Below are 24,841 nucleotides of genomic sequence, written 5' to 3' on the forward strand. Positions count from 1 at the left end.
CCATTCCTTCCCACAAAAACCACTTTTGCCTATGCTTTGCCCTCCCTGTTTTGTCTCTAAATAGACCCTGTTGCATCCCCATGTGGCCCTACCTGGCATGGTATTCCCCGTTCCTCTTGTGAACTGTAAGTTGTAAACTATCTATTCACTGGTAATCATCTCCTGATCAGTTGGCCTCACCATATCTGAATAAACCTAAATTCCCAGGTAGCTTTTTTGTTGTTGCCACATGGCTTGCAGGATCTTAGTACCCCAACCAGGGATTGAACCTAGGCCACAGCAGTGAAAGCCCAGAATCCTAACCAGTAGGCCACCAGGGAACTCCCCCCAGGTACATTTTAAAACACTTGTGAACTTCATTACTGCCTCTAGACCTTTCTCCCTCCCTTCTTCCTAAACCCCCTATCTTTGAATCTCATCTTACCAATCTGTACCACTGGTCAGTCATCCATAGACCCCTCCAGGTCAGTCCTCTTCATTCCTCAAAGAAATCGACTATTGTCAGTTTCTCTAATAACTTAATTCTTGGTAATTGCAATTGCCATACCCATTAGCAGTCACTTTCCACTCTCTCCTCCCCCCACTTCCTGGCAACCAATAATCTGCTTTCTATCATTATGGTTTTGCCTATTCTGGGCATTTCATGTAAATGGATTTTTATAGTATATGGCCTTTTATGTGTGGGTTTTTAAACTGGGTGTGATGTTTTCAAGGTTCATCCATGTTGTGTTGTTTATCAATACTTCGTTCCTTTTTATGGCTGAATATTTCATTGTGTGATGGATCAAGGGTTGCCAAGACCATTCCCAGGTTTGATGATTCACTAGGAGGACTCATAAGACTCAGCATATAGTTATACTCTAGCCTCTGATTTACTACAAAGGAAACAAAGGGAAAAGGTACATGGGGGTGAAATCCACGGGAAACAGGACACAAGCTTCCAAGGGTCCTCTCCCAGTGGAGCCACACAGGCCTTGTTTAATTTTCCTACAATGAGTTATGACAGCAACTCTGTAATGTTGCCAACCAGGGGGGCTCATTACAGGTTCAATGCCCAGAGTTTTTACCGGGAGTTGGTCTCCTGCCTGATGTGTACCCGTATTCCAGACTCCTAGAAGGAAAGCATGTGTTCACCTTAAAGCATATTATTTGTATAAACAATGCACAAGCTAACAACAGCTGAGCCACCCTTGTCATTTAGAGAATGCTAGGAACACTGTTGAAATAATGTTCCCAGATACCAGCCACGGACAGCTCTTACAATCAAGTCTTTCAAAAGATAGCAGTCCCACCTGTGTTAACTCTTTTCTGTACATATGGATATAAATTGTGTTTATGCATTCATCAGTTGATATACATTTCAGTTGTTCTGACCTTCTGGCAGTTATAAATAATTCTACTACAAACATTCATGTACAAGTTTTTGTGTGAACATATGCTTTCAATTCTCTGGTGTTATGTACCTAGGAGTCGAATTGCTGGGTCATATGTTAAACGTTTTGAGGAACTGCCAGACTCTTCCAAACTGGCTACACCATTTTACATTCCTACCAGCATGTATGAGGATTCCAGTTTCTCTGTGTTCTTGACAACACTTGTTATTATGTCTTTTTGATTATAGGTACCCTAGTGGGTGTGAAGCAGTAACTCATTGTGGTTTTGATTTGCATTCTTCTGATGGACAGTGATGTCGAATATCTTTTCATGTGCATATTGGTTGTTTGTATATCTTCTTCGGAGAACTATCTGTTCGCATTCTTTACCCAGTTTGAAATAGGGTTATTTGTCTTTACACTATTGAGTTTTGTAAATTTTTTTTTTTTTAAATAAATTTATTTATTTATTTTTGGGTGTGTTGGGTCTTCGTTTCTGTGCGAGGGCTTTCTCTAGTTGCAGCAAGCGGGGGCCACTCTTCAACGCGGTGCGTGGCCCTCTCACTGTTGCGGCCTCTCGTTGCGGAGCACAGGCTACAGACGCGCAGGCTCAGTAGTTGTGGCGCACCGACTTAGTTGCTCTGCGGCATGTGGGATCTTTCCAAACCAGGGCTCGAACCCGTGTCCCCTGCATTGGCAGGCAGATTCTCAACCACTGCGCCACCAGGGAAGCCTCTGGAAATTCTTTATGTATTCTAGATATGAGTCTCTTATCAGATATATGATTTGCAAACATTTCTCCCATTTTGTGGGTCGTCTTTTAACTTTCTTGATGGTATCCTTGAAAACACAAAAGTTTTTAATCTCTATGACTTCCATTTTATTTTTTCTTCTATAACTTGTGCTTTTAGTGTCATATCTAAGAAACCATTGCCTAATCCAAGGTCACAATTACTTATCCTGTGTCTACCTTTTTAGTTCTTACATTTAGAGCTTTGACCTATTTTGAGTTAATTTCTGTATATAGTGTGAGGCTAGGGTCCAACATTGTTCTTTCACATTTGGATATCTAGTTGTCCCAATACCATTTTTTTTTTTTTTAGATGGGTAAGAAGTGGATTTATTTAGAGAGATACACAGATACATTCCATATACAGAATGTGGTCTGTCTCAAAAGGCGAGAGTGGCCCTGGGAGGAACACACTCCACAGACAAGAGTGTGGGCCGTCTCAGAAGGTGAGAGGCCCAGCAGTGTTTTGTTTTGTTTTTGTTGTTTTGTTTTTTGCGGTACGCGGGCCTCTCACTGTTACGGCCTCTCCCGTTGCGGAGCACAGGCTCCGGACGCGCAGGCTCAGCAGCCATGGCTCACGGGCCCAGCCGCTCCGCGGCATGTGGCATCTTCCCAGACCGGGGCACAAACCCATGTCCCCTGCATCGGCAGGTGGACTCTCAAGCACTGTGCCACCAGGGAAGCCCCCCAGCACTCTTTTTTTTGTTTGTTTTTTTGCAGTACGCGGGCCTCTCACTGCTGTGGCCTCTCCCGTTGCGGAGCATAGGCTCCGGACGTGCAGGCCCAGCGGCCATGGCTCACGGACTTAGCCGCTCCGCAGCACGTGGGATCCTCCCAGACCGAGGCACGAACCCGTGTCCCCCGCATCGGCAGGCGGACTCTCAACCACTGCGCCACCAGAGAAGCCCCCCTAGCACTGGTTTTTGAAGAGACTTTTCTTTTCCCATTGGATTGTCTGAATACCTGTAAAGGAAAAACACCCTCCTGTGTTTCTCCTTTACTCTTAATACTCTGTTCATTGAGTACTTTACTTCTAACATTTGTGGTCACCAAATTCGCAGGAGTTTTTCCCCACACCAAGCAATTCTGAGGTTCTCCAGATGCCAGCTGGGTGTCCTACAGATTTAACTCAGTTCTGACACTATTTACCTGGAGATTGTTACCTGTGCCTCAGGTTGTTTCCTGTGCTTCTGATCAACTGGCTATAAATGTAGATTCCTATGACCCCTTCCTCAGGTTCAATTAATCTGCTAGAGCAGCTCACAGGACTTAGGAAAACTTTTTACTTACCATATTACTGGTTTATTATAAAAGGAAAAAATTCAGGAACAGCCAGATAGAAGTGATGCATAGGGCAAGGGATGTGGGAAGGAGCTTCCAAGCCCTCTCTGGGTTCACTACTCTCCCAGCACCTCCATGTGTCCACCAACCCAGAGGCTCACTGAAACCCATCCTTTAGGGTTTTCATGCAGGCTTCATTACATAGGCATGATTGTTTAAATCATTGACTGTTGGTGATTAATTCAACCTCTCCCCTCTCCAGAGGTGGAGGGGAGAGCTGAAAGTTCCAACCTTCAAAGCACTTGGTTGGTTCTCCAGGCAACCAGCCCCTATTTTTAGGAGCTTTCAAAAAGTCACCAACTTCACTAATGTAAACTCTGGTGTGGTTGAAAGGGGCTTGCTATGAATAACAAAAGACATTCATTTCACCTTTATCCTTCTGGAGCTATTTCAGGACCTGGGAACAAAACTTAAGTACTATAATAAAAGATGTTCTGTGGTTTTTACATAGGAAATTAGAAGGGTTTTAGAAGCTACGTGCTGGGAATAGTGGACAAAGACCAAATATATAGTTCATATTATAAATCACAATAATCACAACACCCCTGTTGAAAATCAGTTGCCTATAAATCTATGTTCTAGACACTCAGTTCTATTCCACTGATCTATATGTCTATCGTTATACCAGTACCACACAGTATTGATGGCTATAACTTTGTAGGAAGCTTAGAATTCAGAAAGTGTGAATCTTACAACTTGGTTCTGTGTAAAGATTGTTTTGGCTATTCTGGCATTTCTATTTGACTTTGAGGGTTGGCTTGTCAATTTCTGCAGAAAACTAGCTCAATTTTGATAGCTGTTGCACTGAATCTGCAGATTAATTCAGAGAGTATTGCCATTTTTACAATATTAAATCATCTGGAATGTGTTTCCATTTATTTAATTGCTTTCAGCATTGTTTTGTAGCTTTCAGGATATGTCTTACACTTTTTGTGAAATACATTCCTAAGTATTTTATTTTCTTGATGCTGTTGTAAATTGAATTATTTTCTAATTTCATTTTGGATTGTTCATTGCTAGTGATTTTTGCATATGGATCTTGTACTTTGCAACCTTGCAGAACTTGTTTAACAAATAGTTTTTGGGTGAATTTCCAAGGATTTTCTATACACGTTTGCCATTTGTAAATGAAGATAGCTTTACTTATTCCTTTCCAATCCAGCTTATTTCTTTTTCTTGCTTAATTGCCCTGGCTAGAATCTCCAGTTAAATGTTGAATAGAAGTGGTAAGAGCAGACAGACATCCTTACTGATCTTAGGAAGAAAGCTTTCAGTCTTTTACCGTTAAGTCTGATGTTAGCTGTGAGTTTTTCATAGATCTTCTTTATCAGGTTGAGGATGTTTCCCTCTACTGTATTGTTGGTTTGCTGAGTGTTTTATTATGATAGGGTGTTGGATTTTGTCAAATGCTTTTTTTTTTTTTTTTTTGCATCAACTAAGATGATCATGTAGTTTTTGTCCTATTGATATGGTGTCTTAGTCCATTTGGGCTGCTATAACAAGACACTGCAGACTGGGTGACTTATAAACCACAGTAATCTATTTCTCATAGTTCTGGATGCTGGAAATCCAAGATCAGAGTGCCAGCATGGTAGGGTTCTGGAGAAGGCCCTATTTTAGGTTGCAGACTGCTGACTTCTCATTGTTCCCTCACATGGTGGAAGAAGGTGAGGGATCTCTTTGGAGCTGCTTTTAATAAGGGCACTAATCCCATTCATGAGGACTCCACCTAATCATCTGCCAAAGACCCCACCTACTAATATCATCACATTGGGAATTGGCTTTCAACATATGATTTTAGGGGACACAAACATTCAGGCTATAGCATATGGTATATAATATTGATTTTCATCTGTTTAACTGCCCTTGAATTCCTGAAATAAAGCCCAGTTGGTCATGATGTATAATTCTTTTTACAGGTTGCTGGATTCACTTTGCTATGATTTTGTTGAAGATTTTTTTCTCTATATTAGTAAGGAATGTTGGTCTGTAGTTTTCTCTTCTTGTGATGTCTTTGTCTGCTTTTGTGTCAGGATAATACTGGCTTCACATAATGAATTGGGAAGTGTTCCGTCTTATATCTTTTGGAAAAGTTTGTGAAGGATTGGCATTAATTCTTCTTTAAATTTGGTAGAGTTCAACAGTGAAGCCACCTGGTCCTGCATTTTTCTTTGTGAGAAGTTTTTGATTACTAATTCAATCTCTTTACTTGTTATTTGTCTATTCAGATACCCTGTTTCTTCTTAAATCAAGTTTGGTTAGTGTGTATCCTTCCTAGGAATTGTCCCTTTCATTTAGGTTATATAATTTGTTGGCATTATATATCCCTTTTTAACATTTAAAATTTTTATAGATTACTTTTCAAACTTTCTGTTATTTTAGATTGATCTTTCCTCTAGTTAGTCCAGATTAGAAAGGTTTTAAAACTATATAGCCGTTATCTATGAAAGCAGCATGCTGGAAAACTAGCTTTTAAGAATCACTGACATTTATTTTACATTTTGTCTTTTAGGATTGTATACTCATCAAACAGAAACATAAAAAACTATGAAGAGGAAATTCTCAGGAAAAAGATAGTGGAGAGTGGAGCACCACAAAAGAAATGTGACTTTAGTGTTGGAAAGTGTACTGACAATGATGGAAGGTCATCTGTAGGTAAAAGGTCAGCTGATCATTCTTTTATGAAGCATGAAATTCCAGAAGATAACAATAAAGAGGACATTCCAGAAGATAACAACAAAGAGGACAATTTAATTTCCACTGGTGAGGTATTTTTTATGGATTTTTATAAAATTTTATAGCCATGAAAGTAATTATATTCTGATACAATTAGAGAAAAATGTACTTCACAAGTCAGCTCTACTGATCACTTTTTATAAGTAAATGAAATAAAAGTAAATGAAAGTCAATATAATAAAAATAAATGAAAGTAAATTATGGGTAAATGGAAATAATAATATGGTCAACTCCCAGTTTTCCTAAGTAATTAGAGATGGGGTTATTATTAAAAAATACACTCATAATTCATAATTCTCCTTTTAAGCCTCCATATATTGTCATCCTTATTCTAATCTACACCAATAAAAGCTTTAGCAGACTATAGAATCAATTCTGTTATAACACAATATATGCATTCCTTAAAAAACACCATGCAACACAAAAATCACCAATACATTTTCTCATGACACAAAATCACTGAAACTTTTGTCGTGGCACATTTTTAAAAGATAGGAACCTAATAAAAATGGTTAGCATAGTTTTACCCATGTTAAATGGTTCAGAAATGCGTAAGTACTACAATAAATGTGGCATTTGACCTTGAAAAACACCTCTAGTTTGTTTGTATAAGTGGGTGCCAGAAGCGTTGCAGCTTGTGAATTATTGTGAATTGGTGGAATGAGGTTGTCAAGGATATAGATATATATATAGTAGATATTCTAACAGGAAACTCGAGACCCCTGGATCAGAGAACAGACTGTTACTTACAGAGCATCTCAGCACCACTTCCCAACCCTCAGTCCCCACGAGGCTACGTGGTGAGGACCTGATGTTACCTGTCCTGCACGTGCAGTGGGATTGCACCATAGGAGGGGAACACCAACATTATGAGACTTTTATAAGCTGCTGGCAGATCTGCCCATCCTCCTCTGCAGAGAGAGAGACACCTTTACTTTGGAAGGTAAATAAATCTTCTCTGGTTAGGATAAGGTAGCTTCCGTACCCTAGAGTATAAGGAAATGGTTTTGAGGGGAGGGTAGTCTGAATCTTTCTGGAGCATCACATTATCTCTGACTTCTAAGACATGTTTGTTGTTTAACCATCCTTTATCCAAATTTGTCAGTGCTCTGCTCAGAAAGGCCAGACCATACAGAAGCACAAAAATATTCGTAGAAAATGGTCTCCCAGAAGTTGCTATCTGAAATCAGAAAGAAGTTTGTAACACCAGAAATGGGTAGGTGTGGGTGAACTGAGGTATCTGGTATATGTTTTAGGTGTTTGTGTATGTTTTGTGTATTCTTACAGGGCTGAGTTCAGCTTGGTGCAGTTCTTTGCATTGACCTAGTGTTTCTCATGGATTAGCTTGCACCTAAGAGGGAAAAATCAAGAGCACAGTGTCAGAGAAGACAAAGGAAGTTTCAAGGAGGGTGGCATTGACAGTATGCAATACTGCAAAGGAGTTAATAAGATGTGGACAAGCAAGTGTAAGATGTGGACAAGCAAGTGTCTTGTAAACCAGTCAACACGGAGGTTTCCATGGAGTGATGGAGAAAGTAGATGAAGGCAAGGGGTTGAGGGGTAAATGAGCTCTATTCACTTATACTCAAAACTTGTTTGGCCACTTTAATAGGCTGCTGTGGGACCATGCAGAGCTCTAGACTATAGGCAGGAAAAATGGGTATCAAATACCAGCTCTGCCAACTGCTCTAACTATGTGGCCTTGGGAAAGTCCCTTACACTCTCTGAGTCTTAGAGTCCTCATCTGTAAAATCAGTCTGTAACCACTTACTTCTTAGGACTGAGACTAAATGAGATAATTAAAAAATATGAATAGATCTACCTCAAGCCTAGAACAGGCATACATGCATGTATTCATTCATTCACCATAATGAGATACGGTGAACATACATAAAAGAAATCTAACTAAGCTTAAATCAGTTTGTTTTTACTGTTGTTGCACTAAACACCAGTAATAAAACTCTTTAGTTAACAGATACTTTCAAATACATCCAATTCTACTATAACACTTGTTTTCAAAACATGTGTTTGATCCAACACAATTGACATATTAGGGAACAATTTGGGCATAATGAGACTTTTTCCTTTCCTTCCCTCTTGGTCACTCCTCAGTCTCCTTCACTGGAACTTCCTCTTTCTGCCCCTTAAATAATTGGTATTCTCCAGTTTTTTTTTTTTTAACTTTGTATCTAACCACTGACTAGACATATCTGTCTAAATATACCTTAAATATCTCAAAATTTAACTTGTGTCAAACTGACCTAATCATCTGCTTTCTCAACCTGCTCTTTTCTTAAATACTGTATCAGTGTGAATTATATTACCATCTTTCTCCTCAGTTACTTTTTACCCTTCATTCGATTCATGATCATGTCTGTTGATTTGTCTCCTAAATATTCTTAAATACTTCTCTTCTTTATCCTCCTGCCATTTCTTTATTTCAGGAATTTGCTATTTTCCTTGAGAATTTGAACCCCAGCTGGTCACCAGGCCTCTCGTTGTGCCACCCTCCATCTCTACTGTACAGAACAACGGCCATCAATTGCAAGTGTGGTCATGGCACTTCCCTTATTAAAATCCTGCAGTAGTCTCACACAGCCTTAATATAAATCCCAGCTTCTTTCCCATGGTGCAAGGAGATGTTGGGAACTGACTCCTGCCTAGAACACTGCTGCCTCCTGTCTTCACAACCCCTCATACCCCCTGAGCTCTATTCTTACTGACTTACTTGGCATTTCCTCCTAAGGAAGTATATTTTGCCACTTCTGTTCTTTTGCACTTGCTGTTTATTCCTGAAATGCTATTCTAATCATTACATTGAGTATTAACTTTGTGCTAGTTTTGAAGATTTGATAGTGAACAAAACAGATAGTGTTCCTATTTTGCAGTTTAGTAGGAGGTACAGTCAGGTAAGTTACGTACCAAGTGTGATAAGGACACAGATAGGGCACATGTAACCTAGGCTTAGGCCTTCAGGGAAAGCTACATGGAGGGAGTGATATCTGAATTGAATCCTGAAGGAAAAAGCAGAAGTTAACCAGGCATAAAGAGTTTAGGGGAGAAGTGTTCCAGGCAAAGGAAACAACATGGCTGGAGGCAAAGAGAACCAGGCACATAGCAAATTTGGAAAACCAGAAATGGTTTGTTGTGGGTGTAGGCTAGAGTAGGGGACAGGAATGGTCAAAGTAAGGGATGAACCTGGATATATAAGCAAAAGCCAGTTAATGAAAGCCTTCTATGAAGGATGACTTTATAGTCTATGCCAAACTAGGATTCTTTTGAGAGTGAAAGATGAAAAATTATTATTGCTGTTGATAATTATTCTGGGGCAAGAGGCATTAATTGGACTGCCCCAGGCAAACCAAAAGATGTGGTCACCTTACTCATAAGCTATTTTAAGGAGTTTAGGTGGTACTATTTTGCAGGCTTAAGGAGTATGAACAGAGCAAATTTAAGGTAGAGTGGAATGATGACTTCAGGTTGTGGAACAGTTTTGGGTTTCTGTGATTGTGTTTTTGTTTTTGTTTTTCTGGGTACCACTTCTGACACCAAATGTGTGTGGTTTTTTCCACATACCAACCAATTCTCCTAGCACCAAATGGGCAGGCAACAGTTCAATTCTGACAGTTAACTATCCAGAGTTAGCACAGACCCCACAGGTTAAGGACTTAGTCCTACAATATTACCCCCACTTCAACACAAGTGGAGTGCTTAGGCTACTGTAGGGGAGAAAAGAGTTCCTTCTACCCTCTTAGGTTCTGTGACTGGCCTACGAATTTAACTGAAGTAAGACAGATTAACACAAGGGGGAAAAATGTTTTTCATTACTTTCTTTTGTACCGGGAGTTTCACAAAGAAAGGAGATTCAAGAAGGTGGCCGGATGATTGAGGCTTATATATCATTTTAGGCTAAATGAAAGAAAGGACTTTTGGGCTACTAGGTGGTGGAGGCAAGTTATGGGAAGATGAGGGGAGAAAATGTATGGTGAATAAGGATTGTCTTGTTATGCAAATAAGAGTCAAGTGATGAGAATAGTAAGGAGATATCTTTACAAATGGAAATTTCCTTTACAAAAGGGAAAATTTGTACTTTTATTTTTAGGTAGTTAGGGGGATGTAAATAGCTTTTCCTGCATCTGCTCCTTCTCAAGTACCTTTAGCTCAAAATAATCCTCATGCCAAAGTAGCATGTTTTGGGGTGACATATTCTGGCACTTTTTACTACCCAGGCTTGTGCCCAGTGACTACAAATTCAGGAGTTCCCATGACCATCCTCCTCCAAGGTTCAATAATTTGCCAGAATGACTCACAGAACTCAGGAAGACATTTCTCTTATGTTTATGTGTTTATCATAAAAGATATAATTTAGGAACAGCGAAATGGAAAAGATGCATAGGGTGAGGTATGGGGTGGGGTGGGCAAGGACAGTGTACAGAATAAATTCCATGCCCTCTCAGGGTGTGCCATCTTTCTGTTACCAAGTCCAAGCTCACTCGGCTCGCCGCATGACAGGCCAATAAATCAGAGACGAGGTGTTGAGGCAAGGAATATGACTTTATTTGGAAAGCTGGCAGACCGGGAAGATGGCATACTAAAGTCTCAAAATAACCATCTTATCGGGGTTTGGATGCCAGTTTCTTTTATAGCACAGAGACGGGGAGGAGATGAGGAAGTAAAGTAAGAAGGCCATAAGTTTTGCAAATATCCCCTGGGATGGCCAGCCTCAAGGAGGGGATGTGTTAATTTCTTCTTTCTTGCAGCCATCCACCCGGTGGACAGGGTCCGGATGTTTCCCTGAACAAAGGCACTTTGGTTTAACATTCAGGCAGAGGGGCAGGGTTCCCTGAGGCAGGCCATTATGTATAGACAGTATCCTTTTAGTGAACAAAGGCAGTGGGAAGCAAGGGTTAAAGTCAAAGAAACATCCAATATGTAGTCAGATTTGGTTCTTCCCTGTTATATTTCCAACAAGTCAGTGTGTTCACCAACCCAGTAGCTCCCTGAATCTTATTCAAGAATTTTTATAATTCAATCTATAGCCCCCTTTCCCTCCCTGGATATGGGGGGGAATACTGATAGTTCCCACTCTTTAATCACATATTTGTCCTTTCTGGTGACCAGCCCCCATCCTGAAGCTATTTAGGAACACTACCCTGAATCACCTTAATAGTATAAACTCAAGTAAGACATTCCTATAATTTAGGAAATTTCAAGAGTTTTAAGCTCTGTGCCAGGAATGGGGGAGAAAGACCAAATATATATTTTTATTATACCCCACTGTGATGTATCAAGTTCAGGAGGCTATTTGAGTACATAATTGGGAGTTGAGATAGGTCATCATCTATCAAATTAGCTTGGTTTTCTTTTGAAAAGTTTCTAGATTTTCCCTTTGGGTCAAAAATTATACTCTGATCTTTGAATCATTGAAATGAAGACTATTCCTTCAACATCTCCCACTAATTTATGTGCTTTAAGTCTTCTATAGGAATATCTGCAAGTGGTAGGATCTGCCTCCTTCCCCTGCTTTATTCTGGTTGGAGTTTTATGTTTTTTCTTCAAAAATCTTTTTATGTAGTATTTGATACATTAATTTATTCAACAAATATTTATTGAGGATCTATGTGTTAGGACTATTCTAGGTCTAAGGGATACTTCAGTGACTAAAGTGGACTTCCAGCTCTTTTGGAGCTTAGATTCCAGTTAGAAAAGGTACGGTGGGGGTGGAGATAGACAATAATGTAGTAAAGAAGTTAGAAGGTGACATGCCATAGAAAAAATAGGACAGAGGAAGGAGGATTGGGAGTGCTAGTGATGGGAGTTGCAATTTTAAATGGGTGGTCAGAGTCAGCCTTGATTAAGAGGTGATGTTTAAAGAAAGATTTGAATCCAGTAAGGAAGTTAGCCAAGTGGATATCTGGGAGATGAGTGTTCAAGGCAAAAGAAATGGCAGTAGAAATATCCTAACATGGGAACATAACTTGCCATTTGGAGGAATGAGAGAGAGTTCAGTATGGAAATAAGCAAAACAGTAGACAATGAGATTAAAGAGGTAGTGAGGAGCCAGACGTGGGGCTTGATAAGCCATTGTAAGACTTTGGCTTTTACTCTAAAAAAAATGGCGAGAACCATATTGTTTTGAACTGGGATGGTGATGCCAAAAACTTGGCCTCTGTGCACCAGTGCCGAATCAAATCTTGGAGACAGAGTTTTAGGTGAAGTAGAAAAGAATAGCTTTATTGCTTTGCCAGGCAAAGGGGGACACAGCGGGCTCCTGCCCCTCAAAAACTGTGTGTCCCAACCTGGGAAGATTTGATGAGAGTTTTATAGCAACGGTTCAAGGGTGAGGTTGCTCATAAGATTAGGGTGTGTGCAGGGCCTGCACTCCTTTAATCTGACTTCAGGTGGTCTCCATATAAGCTTCTCTGGTTCTCGAGGCTATCAAACCATGACCTTCTCTCTGGAATGAGGATTGTTTCATCTTCCATTTATTGGGAGTTTTAGTTCTATAAGGGGCTCAAAAGATATTGTTCCTGCTCCAAGGCTGCACCATTGTTTCTTGGCTGCTCGGCCCTTGTCTCTGCATCCCCTCCCTTAAGATCATTAATTACTGAGACCTGTTCAAGGGCAAGCATTGCAGCTAGGCCTAGATCACAAAATGGCTTAGGCCAAAATGGGTTCTCTTATGTCAAGAAAGCCATTCATGGTTCTCTTTCTCCAGGGACCCCCTAACTTATCTGTTTACAGTGGTAGCAGTGGAGATCCTGAGTAGTGGTTGGATTCTGGATTTCTTTTGATAGTAGAGTCAGTATTGGCATTCTGGTTTATAAATGTATACATTTGTAAATTGGTTAGTGGGAATATGTTCCTGGTGATCCATCCTCACCAAGTGTACTAACAAAAATTTCTGAACTGACAAAGCTATAGTATACAATTTAGTGTTTTTCTTTTTTTATATATGTACATGTTTTGTATTTCACTTCCCACTGCCTAAAGTGTGAATCTTTTAAAGTAGAGATAGTTCTTAAAGTATTTATTTTCTATACCTCTCCATACTATGTATAGTACTAAACTCATAGTAAGTGTCCTATAAATCCCATTGATTTTAGTTGAAATTCTGTTGGTTCACAGATTATCCTAGCCATAAATCCATGAACAGGAACAGGAAAAAATTAAGTGGTGAAAAAGAATATCAAATTGGAAAATTTTCTAACTTTCTAAGTCAGATGTTCATGAAGTGGCTTCAGTTTTGGTATATAATTTTGTAACAGTATTACCTATGTTTAAATCTGTATCTATATTTAAATAGAAATATATATTTCAGAGCAGAAAGGATAGATGATTTTAAAGTTTCATTTTACTTTGAATTTACCACTTAAATGTTTCAGTCACTGTTACTCTCTTTCAGTAGCTAATTGAGATAACTGTGGAAAAACATTTTGCTAGTATTAGAATACAGAATGTTGGAATATATATACTATTAAAGAAACTATTTTTTTCGTCTTGTTTTTCTCTTTTAAAGATATTTATGACTTGGAACCTGCATCTGAATTAGGAGAAGATTTATTGAAGCTTTATGTGAAACAGTGTTGCCCAGATATTGATATTTATGTTGATGGAAAAAGTTTTAAAGCTCACAGGTAAATAGGCATGTGATTAATTTGGTGTCTTGGTTGTGACAGTAAAGTGTAAAAGGGTAGCTGTCTTTTTCTAGCACGGTGGTTTTCAAGCTGATTCACACAGGGTACAGGGGTTCCATGGTGATGCCTCAGGAGGTCTCTGACAGGGGAGGAGTTTGGACATTAGGCAGGATTTTCTATCTGCACATTCACACATGCACAGGTGACCCTACCCAGACACGTGCACATGCTCAGCTAGAGAAGATCTGTGCTGTGCATTGGGCATGAACCGAAGATTTTATTAGAAGAAAATATACTGTTGCCTAAAATAGGTTTGAAAGCCACTGTCACAGAAAATGTAATTAAATGCAATTTTTAATTTCACAGGCATTATGCTATTGAAAATGATTATTTCTACATGAATGACATGTATTTTCTCTGAATTCATTCTGGCTCAAAGTCTTTGATTCAAAATAGCCGATTCTCCTGAATAGCATGGATTAGGAGGTTTAATATTTCAGTGTACTTTTTAAAAATCATTTTTCTGCTGTAGAGTTGGGTTGCTTAGACATTCCAGGCTTTTAGAGTTTAAATTAAAGCCTGCTGCCTGTTTTGGTTAGACTCTTTTTTTGGTAAGTAACTAAAATCTGCTTAAAGAAAGAAAAGATGTTAATAAAAATACAGGGTTTTTTCTTGGAACTCAAGGGAAAGAGGTACAGCTGGCCTCATAACAGACTAGAATTGGAACCAGAAAGCTGAGGAACCCAGAGTTCTCCTCCCTATCTCTTTGTGTTTCAAAATAGAATGTTAAGTTATTCTGGTGCTGCAGAAGAGGAAGAACCAGACTATTTTTGCAGATGCAAGAAGCAGTCTTGTAGGTTCAAGGGTACACAGCCCTTAATGAAATTAGCAGTGAGTTTAGATTACAGAAGTCCACCAAGCCAAATAGTAGTGATGTTTGTACTCTCAGAAATCATACTGGTTTTGCCAGTTAACTGACTGTAGTACATTGCTAAACTCTAGGATTGCCAGTTTCCATTAGACTACCATTCAGAATTTGAACTTTTCTTTCTGGGAACATATGTTTTGTAAATATATATACACATTTTCCTATTTTTTATGAAATCTGCATTATGTATAGTAAAATACAGAGTGTGATACAGATTTATTCATATATTTTCCATATCATGGATATGTATTTCTCATATTTGGGGATATACAAATTCCCAAGTGGTGTGTGTGTGCACACGCACGCCTTTCTTTTTGGTTGGGGTAGGGGGACAGCACAATTTTATTTTTAGAATTAATTTACTTTGATTTTATTTTGTGCCAGATTTTTCTCGAAACCATATGGGCATCCTAGCAAAATTCTACCTATGGAGCCCTAAGGCTATTGTTGTCATACAGGGAAAGCAGGACGCAGTGATGATTTGCAGTATGTCCTCAAACAGTGTCTGTATTTGGCTTTTCCCTGTGTACTGCCTGACAGTGGACTGTTTAAGAGCTGGATCTAGAATATTAGGTTTGTATTTTAGGACAGCTCTTGCCCATATTTCTGGCTTATTTTGTTCACCTAGCAATAAAAAATAAATTTATGTTAACTAGAAGGGCAATTTCCTGAGAATGTGTTTCAGGAAGATCTGGCTTAAGTTTTCTTGCTTTGTTGTTAGTGCCCTTATGTGAGTTAAAATGGCAAATTCTAAATCCCAAGATTACCTTCCTATTCCAAACTTAAACATCTCTTTGTTTGTACATATTTACTTTATTATTCAGTTCAAAGAATATTATGTCAGTAGTTCAGAAAACACAGGCATACCTCGTTTTCCTTTATGGCACTTCACAGATAATTGCGTTTTTTACAAATTGTAAGTTTGTGGCAATTCTGCATTGAGCAAGTCTGTCAGCACCATTTTTTTCCCAAAAGCATTGGCTCACTTCATGTCTCTGTGTCTGTGAGTTTAGTAGTTCTCACAATATTGCAGACTTTTTCATTATTATAATAATTGTTATGGTGTTCTGTGGTCAGTGATCTTTGATGTTACTACTACAACTCACTGAAGGTTCAGATGATGGGTAACATTTTTTAGCAATAAAATATTTTTAAATTAAGGTATATACATAATGCTGTTGCACACTTGTTAGACTACAGTATAATGTAAATGTGACTTTTATATGCACTAGGAAACCAAAAGATTAGTGTGACTTGCTTTATTGTGGTGGTCTGGAACTGAACCCTCAATATCTCCAATGTATGCTTGTATCATGTAATATAATCTAAAGCCCAGCAACAGAACTTTCTGAATTATTTCTTGTTCTAGATAATCAATGTCAGCATTTATCCTAGTGGTGTGGCTAAAAATCCGTTTGTAAAATGACTGCTTTAATTATATGTACTCATATATTTAATGATCAATGCAAGTACTCACAAAGACCTGGATTTATGGGCAGAATTACATTCAATTTAGGTCTCAAATTTTAGAACAGTTTAGTTTGCTAGTTTAATGTCCAAACTGGTATGGTAAAGAGATAGTTTCTTTTATTGAGTCACTGTCTTTCTCTTATGCTCAAGCTCCTTCTTCAAAAACATCCCTGGTATCCCAGTTCTTCCAAGATTATGTCTCCAGTTGCTAGTTGCTCTGTCCAGCCTTTCCCTTGATCTGCAGCCCAATACCTGGAGCCCTTTATGTGCTGCAGGACAATCTGATGACAATCACTTGCTTGTGGTGCTACAACTAAGCCAAAGAAATCATTTATAACTGAGTAGTTAAGAGTATGTGAACTACATATGGAGCCTGTCTGCCTGGGTTTGAATTCCAGCTCTACCATCTTTAGCTGTATGAATTTGGAGAAGTCATTTAACCATTCTGTGTTTCAGCATCCTCATCAATGATGGAGATTATAATAATACTCATCTTATAGGGTTATTATGAGTATTAAATTACTAAAAGCATTTAAGTACTTTGAACAGTGCCTAGCATTGTAAGTACCATATAAGTGTTTGCTATCATCATCCAGGTAATAGGCCTTTGATACGAGATTTTGTGTAGATGGTAGCAACAGTCTGTATGTCCTTTACTTACGTGCGACAAGGAGAGAAAGGTGATTTGAATCACTTGCATTTCCCCCCAATCCAAGGAGGAAAGGGATAGCAGTGGACCTCCAGGAAAGTCACATTTACTACACTGTTCTGTCTCTACACAGGCCTTTCCCTCTCCAAAGCATAACTTCTCCACCCTTCCCACATCTTTGTCCTTGCTTATCTCCAATACTTCTTCTCAAAGGAGAAACAAAGAGAGCTCTTTTTATTTGGCAGAAGAGAGGTTATAATAAAAGGACCCATTAGAGTTCATGGATCCCATTTGTTAATTATGTTACTACTTTTCTGAGTATTGCGTCCTGGAGTACTACAATCCTGTTGTGGATCTCTGTAACATTACGTTCTTTCCTGAATTGCTGTCAATCACCAGATGAATACCATCTGTATATTAGGCATTTCTCTCTATTTTTATTTCCTCCTGTCATCTTTAGCCTACCTCTAAGTACCTACCTTATCCACTCCACTGCTGATCTCCCATTTCATAGTGTTAATTATTATTCTAATGTTTTCTGAGTGAAATTGAATCTGCTATATTTTTAAACTAATTTATTTGTTGCACTTCAGTATTCCATAATTAAGATTCTCTTGGGCTTCTCTGGTGGCGCAGTGGTTGAGAGCCCGCCTGCCGATGCAGGGGACACGGGTTTGTGCCCGGTCTGGGAGGATCTCACATGCCGCGGAGCAGCTGGGCCCGTGAGCCATGGCCACTGAGCCTGCACGTCCGGAGCCTGTGCTCCGCAACGGGAGAGGCCCGCGTACCGCAAAAAAAAAAAAAAGATTCTTTTTTGCTGCTTTATTGAAAAAGCAGGGCAGTGATTCCTAATTTTAGCTTTGTAGCACTTAAGATCCTATATCCCTTCCAGAATACCTTTTTTTTTTCAGCGCCTGATATTGTAACATCAGACATTCATTCATGGGGTTAAAATGCTGTCAAATCTCCCTTTAAAATGTAGATTTCTCTGAATATTTAGTAAATCAGCACTGAGTCAGGAGATCAATGTCCTAGTCTGTGCCACATGACTAATTAGCTATATATTCTTGAGTCCATCAGCTGAAAACTTTTTCAGAAGTATACAGTTTAGTAATTCAGAAGTCAGTCTTTCTGGGTTTAGATTCTGATTGTACCATTTAATAATTATTGAGAAGTTACTTAATCTCTCCAAGTCTCAAATTCTTTATCTGTAAAAGAAATAATGATAGTAATTGTAGCATAGGATGGCTGTGAGGATTGAATCCGATAATGTACATAAAGCACTTAGCATGGTTCTGTGGCACATCGGAAGCATTCAGTAAATATTAGTTTCTATAAGTATATATTAGATATCTGGGAGGGAGGCATATTGTTGCTTTTTCTACCTTATCTTAGAGTGGAGGTTGGCAAACTATGACCCAACCCAAAGCCGGTCAGTGGCTTCTTTTTGTATAAAACAACAACTACAACAAAAAAACAAGAATATGCAACAGGGACCTGAAAAGCCTAATATATTTATATTGATGTTTACTATCTGGCCCTTTGCAGAAAAACTTTGCTGTTCCCTATCTTACTAGGATTGCCAAGAAGCTTTATGAAGTAATTGTAATAAAATTCCAGATTCCCATACAATAAAGTGGGTTATGAACGTCTTAATACTAATTACTTTATTAATGATAAATGGTCAACCCTGTCCACTTAAAAGGTTTAAAATAATAAATTAGATGTGGGAACAATAGAGAGAAAAGAGGTGAGATTCTTTGGTACCATGGGCCTTTGAGGGAGGTTGCAATGGGGAACCAAAGCCAAAGGTACTGAGCGCCTAAAAGGAAACAAGTCACCTAGAGTAGAAACTCCTTTACTGAACGTGACTAAATGTACTCTTCAGCTGTTCTCTGTAGAGCATGCTGATATGTTAGGCAGAACTCTCAAGGCTAGGATGTCATTCCCTAGTATACCTATAACATTTCCATTCCTTTTATTGAGTTTGTGTCTCCTGAGTCACTTGGGGTTATTCCCAAACCTGTTTGATGCCATTTGAATTTCTTGTTTTGATAGCATGACTTAATGACATATCATATAAACCAATGATACATGATGTATGAAAAGAATTTGTTGTTACAATGAAAACTAAAGTGAATGTTTTAGAAAGATTAATAAGGGAGGGGCACTTTTTTTGAGCATTTTATTTAACTTTTTAGTTTATATTGGAGTCTAGCCGATAAACAATGTTGCGATAGTTTCAGGTGCACAGCAAAGCAACTCAGCCATACATATACATGTATCCATTCTCCCCAGACTCATCTCGGGAGAGGCACTTTTAAAATTGCTGTTGAATTCAGGGACTTCCCTGGCAGTCCAGTGGTTAAGACTCCACACGTCCAATGCAGGGGCACAGGCTCGATCCCTGGTCGGGCAGCCGGGATGCCGCATGCCACATGGCATGACCAAAAGATAAATTAAAAAATAAAGCAAAACTGCTATTGAGTTCAGTTTAGATGAAACAATATAAAAGTTTGAGGGAAAATTATAAAAGTCTTAAATTATTCTATACTTCAGATTGCTTCATAAAATTTTAAGATTTCTTCACTTCAGATAAGTTTGAACTAAAAATCATAGACAGGGTATGTGGGTATATATAGTTTTTGCAAGAAATAGGAGGCTCCAATCAGCAAACCCACAATAAAAAAATAAAGATTGGCCTTGTATGGTCAAAGATTTGTGAATGAATACATATTTATTTTTTAAGTTAGAATAAGATGATTATGATATAGACAAATCATTTGAAAAATTCTCTCCTAATTTTTAGATTAACCAAACAACAAAGTGGATAACAGGGCATCCATTACACTTCACAAATCATTTTTTAACTTAGGAAAGGCTAATCCTATGAAAGCTGTAGTCAATGTATATCAAAATGGATGTCTCAAGTGAAAGCTAACTTACCATTTTTAAAGTTTATGTTCTCTAAAACATTTGCAAAGTGTAATGGGTAATGGTGACAGCACCAGAAAGTTTGCATTCACTGCTCTGGGTTTAACCTTTATTCAGTTATGTTGAACTAAAAGGAAAAAAATATATTCTTGGAGAAAGAGTACTTAAAAAAATAGTCCTAGTGAGAAATTCTTTATTTAGAGTTTCTCTGAGTAATCCAGGCCATTATTCTGCCTGGAGTTGTGAATCCAGTTCAGCTAAAATCAGGAAGTATTGAATAGCAATGTACTCTGAAGCAAGAGCAAGGGGGAAATTAGGGCATCTCTACAGAGTCAGAAGCAGCCTTGTCAGTTGAGATTAAATTTAGTCAAAAAGATAAAAAAATTTTGATGTGTTGGAAAATGAAAAATCTGGTGAAGATTTTTAATACACCATGCTATCTACAGCATAATTTTTTAAACTGAGGCTTGTATCTGAATTAAATGGGAATGTTTCCTAAGTTTCTGTCTTAAGGGCAGGGTAATTGTTTAAGCCTCAGATGCTTTTTGTCTTATTTAGATGGGAACGGCTAGCATGCTGCTTAAACATGCTGTTTAGCATGTTTAGTTCAAGTCTTCCATATCCTTAACTGACTTTTTGTCTACTTGTTCTGTTAATTACTGAGAAGAATGTTGATGTCTCTAATATAATTGTAAATTTATCAACTTCCCCCTTCAGTTCTATCAGTTTTGCTTCATATATTTTGAAGGTTTGTTATTTGGTACACACACATTTAGGATTGTTATTTCCTCTTGATGAATTGACCCCTTTTTCATTATGAAATATTAGTCTTTACCCCAAGTAATATTCCTGTTGTGAAGTCTTTTGTCTGATGTTAATAGGGCCACGCCAGCTTGCTTTCTTTTTTAAAAATTGAGGTATAATTGATATATAGCATTGTATTAGTTTCAGGTGTTTAACATAATGAACTGATCATCACAATAAGTCTAGTTAGCATCCCACTCCAGCTTTCTTATGATTAGCATTTAGATGGTATATGTTTTTTAATCCTTTTACCTTTAGCCTCTCTGTGTCTTTGTATTTTAAATGGGTTTAAAATTAATTTTTTGTAGACAGCTATAGTTATGTCTTGCTCTTTTATTATCTGGTCTCATAATCTTGCCTTTTAATTGGAGGATCTAGATTATTTATGGTAATATAGGTATTAATGTGTTGGAATTTAAGGCTACTATTTACTATTTGTTTTCATTTTTTCTTTGTTTTCTTTTTCCTCTTTTCTTCTTTTCTTTGTATTAATTGAGAAAAAAAATTTTTTTTTTTTTTTGCGGTACGCGGACCTCTCACTGTTGTGGCCTCTCCCGTTGCGGAGCACAGGCTCCAGACACGCAGGCTCAGCAGCCATGGCTCACGGGCCCAGCCGCTCCGCGGCATGTGGGATCCTCCCAGACCAGGGCACGAACCCGTGTCCCCTGCATCGGCAGGCGGACTCTCAACCACTGTGCCACCAGGGAAGCCCGAGAAAAAAAAAATTTTAATGCAGTTTATTTCCACTATTGGCATATTGGCTATATTGTGTGTGTGTGTTGTTTTTGTTTTTTTAGTAGTTACTTTAGGATTTGCAATATGCATTGTTACTACCATTTACCTTCAATTAATATTATACACCTTTATGTATGATGTTAGGACATTTTCCCCTTTCTGTCCCTTGTGTTATTGCTCCCATACATTTCACTTCTATATATACTCAAAACCCCACTATAAATTGTAATTAATTTTGTAAACAATTATCTTTTAAGTAATTTTAAAAATGAGGGAAAAAGTTATACTTTAGTTATATTACCAGTTCTGACACTTTCAATCTTTTGTGTAGGTCCAGATTTCTGTTATAATTTTCCTTCAGCCTAAAGAACTTTCTTTAAATTTCTTGTAATAGAGTTCAACTGGCAGTGACTTTTCTCAGCTTTTGTTTGTCTAGAAAAGTCTTCATTTAGCCTCCATTTTTGAAAGATATTTTTGCTGAATACAAAATTATAAATTTGTGATTTGTATTTCTTTCAGTGCTTTAATCATGTAATTTCATTGTTTTTTTGGCTGTGTTGTCTCTAACAAGAAGCCTGTGATCATGTCTAGCTTTGCATGTCAGTATTTGATGTACCTTTTTCTTTGTCTGCTTTACAGTTTTTTTCTCTATAATTAGTTTTTAGCAATTTGGTTATATCTTGTGCTTTTGTTTATTCTGCTTATGATTTATTGAGCTTCCTGGACCTGTGAGTTTGTAGTTTTTATGAAATTTGGAAATTCTACAACGGTTATTTTTTTCAAGTTTTCTTACCATCCTCTTCTTTTTCTCCTTTCCACATGGGACTCAAATTATGTTATGTTAGTCCCAAGCTCACTTAAGCTCCTTTTTTTATAACCAGTTTATTTTTTCTCCCTGTGTCTTATTTGGTTAATTTGTATTGCTATATACACAGGTACACCGATCTTTTCTTCTTCAGTATCTAATCTTTTTAGTCCATTCATGAATTTTTTTTCATTTCAGATATTGCACATTTCATCTCTAAAAGTTTTGTCAGGTTTTTAAAAAGATCTCTTGATTATGTTACTTATTTAAAAATCCTTGAGTGTATCTATAATAAGATCTTATTTTATTTATTTACTTTTTATTTATTTATCTTGGGCTGTGTTGGGTCTTCATTGCTGCACATGGGCTTTCTCTAGTTGCAGGAGCAGGGACTACTCTTCCTTGCAGAGCACAGGCTCCTCATTGCAGTGGCTTCTCTTGTGGCAGAGCACTGGCTCTAGGCACATAGGCTTCTGTAGTTGTGGCACATGAGCTCAGTAGTTGTGGCTTGCAGGCTATAGAGCGCAGGCTCAGTAGTTGTGGTGCACAGGCTTATTTGCTCCACGGCATGTGGTATCTTCCAGACCAGGGCTCAAACCTGTGTCCCCTGCATTGGCAGGCAGATTCTTAACCACAGTGCCACCAGTGAAGTCCCTATAATAGCATTTTTTTTTTTTTTTTTGTGGTACGTGGGCCTCTCACTGTTGTGGCCTCTCCTGTTACGGAGCACAGACTCAGCGGCCATGGCTCATGGGCCCAGCCGCTCCACGGCATGTGGGATCTTCCCGGACCAGGGCATGAACCCGTGTCCCGTGCATCAGCAGGTGGACTCCCAACCACTGTGCCACCAGGGAAGCCCCCTATAATAGCATTTTTTTTCCTGTTTTATTTATTTATTTATTTATTTTTTATTGGAGTATAATTGCTTTACAATGGTGTGTTAGTTTCTGCTTCACAATAAAATGAATCAGTTATACATATACATATGTTCCCATATCTCTTCCCGCTTGCGTCTCCCTCCCTCCCACCCTCCCTATCCCACCCCTCCAGACGGTCACAAAGCACCGAGCTGATCTCCCTTTATAATAGCATTTTTAATTGCTTTTTCTGCTAACTCCATCATTTCTTTCATTTCTGGGTCTATTTCTATTGACTGATTTTTCTCCTGATTATAGTTCATAGTTTGCTACTTCTTCACATACCTGATCATTTTTTATTAGATTTGGAACATTATGAATAGTATGCTGTTGAGTGTTTGAATTTTGTCGTCTCTCTTTTAAAAGTGTTGAAGTTTGTTTCAGCAGGCAATTAAGTTATTGTCGATCACCTTCATCTTTTTGAGATTTGCTTTTAAACTTAGAGTGGCTCTAGAGTAGCCTTTACTCTGAAGGGTGGATAGCTCTTCTACTGAGGTGTGACCCTTCTGGGACCTAGGAGCAGTATTCAGTCCTTGCCAGAAGGAACTTGATCTGCCTGCCCTGTATGAACAGGCTTATAGCTCCCTGACCTTTATTCTTTGCTGGGCTTCATGAAGTTTTACCCTATGTGTGCTCAGATTGTGTTCAGATGAAGGCTCAACGGGATCCCTCCTCTAATTTTTGGAGCTCTTTTTCTTACGTTCCTCTTTTATTGTACTGTGCCCCGTAAATTCCAGCTGACTCATTTTCCCGAGCTCCCATATTTGTCTTCTCAACTCAGCAAGACAACTAGGCTCTGCTTCTGTTTACCTTCCCTGTGCCATGATCTAATTGTTTCTGGGAAGAAAAAGTATTATGATTGTAGGACTTGCCTCATTTGTTTTCTTTCTCTTAAGGATCAGAGTTCTGTACCGCCTTTTTTTTCAGTGTCATATTTTATTCACTTTCCTACTTGTTAATGGAGGTGAGGCAAGTCCCATACTTGTTATCTTTCATAGGTGGAAGCAGAAACCCTAATTTTTTCTTAATATACTTTAATTTTAGAACACTTTTAAATTTACAGAAAAACTGAGTACAGAGAATTCCCATGTGCCCCCACACCCAGTTCCCTTATTATCAACATCTTATGTGTGCATCTTAGTATAGTGCGTTTGTTACAATGAGAGAACCAATATTGAGACATTGTTATTCACTGAAGTCCATAGTTTATTCAGAATTCATTAGTTTTTGACTAATGTCTTTTTTCTATTCTAGGATCCCATCCAGGATACCACATTACATGTAGTGGTCATGGTTCCTTAGGCTTCTCTTGGCTGTGATAGTTTCTCAGACTTTCCTTGTCTTTGATGACCTTGACAGTTTGAGGAGTCCTGGGCAAGTATTTTGTAGAATGTCCCTCAGTTGTAGTTTACTTAATGTTTTTCACATGATTAAATGAGTTATGAATTTTGGGGAGGAAGTTCACAAAGATAAACTGCCATTCTTATTACATCATTTCAAGGGTACCTGTAATCAGCATGACTTATCACTGTTTATGTTAACCTTGATCACTTGGCTACACTAGTTTTTGTCTGGTTTCTTCACTGTAAAGTTACTCCCCTCTCCCCCATCTCCCATTTGTATACTGTACTCTCTAGAAGTAAGTCACCGTGTATAGCCTACACTTAAAGGATGGGGAGTTATGGTCCACCTTCTTGAGGGGATAGTATCTACCTAAATTAT

General features: G+C 38.4%; 1 protein-coding gene across 2 annotated transcripts in view; it reads left to right on the forward strand.

Moving 5' to 3' along the window:
• Positions 1-24,841, forward strand: part of BTBD8 (BTB domain containing 8) — a 91,221-nt gene that overhangs the window by 7,303 nt on the left and 59,077 nt on the right. The window contains exons 3-5 of one of the 2 annotated variants that reach the window (XM_065887377.1): positions 6,017-6,129; positions 6,160-6,267; positions 13,760-13,877. In XM_065887377.1, coding sequence (XP_065743449.1) covers positions 6,017-6,129; positions 6,160-6,267; positions 13,760-13,877 — 339 coding nt within the window. Of the gene's footprint in view, positions 1-6,016; positions 6,268-13,759; positions 13,878-24,841 lie in introns of both variants that reach the window. The other variant, XM_065887367.1, reaches the window with a different exon arrangement.

Source organism: Phocoena phocoena, chromosome 1 (assembly GCF_963924675.1).
Source record: "Phocoena phocoena chromosome 1, mPhoPho1.1, whole genome shotgun sequence".
Taxonomy (NCBI): domain Eukaryota; kingdom Metazoa; phylum Chordata; class Mammalia; order Artiodactyla; family Phocoenidae; genus Phocoena; species Phocoena phocoena.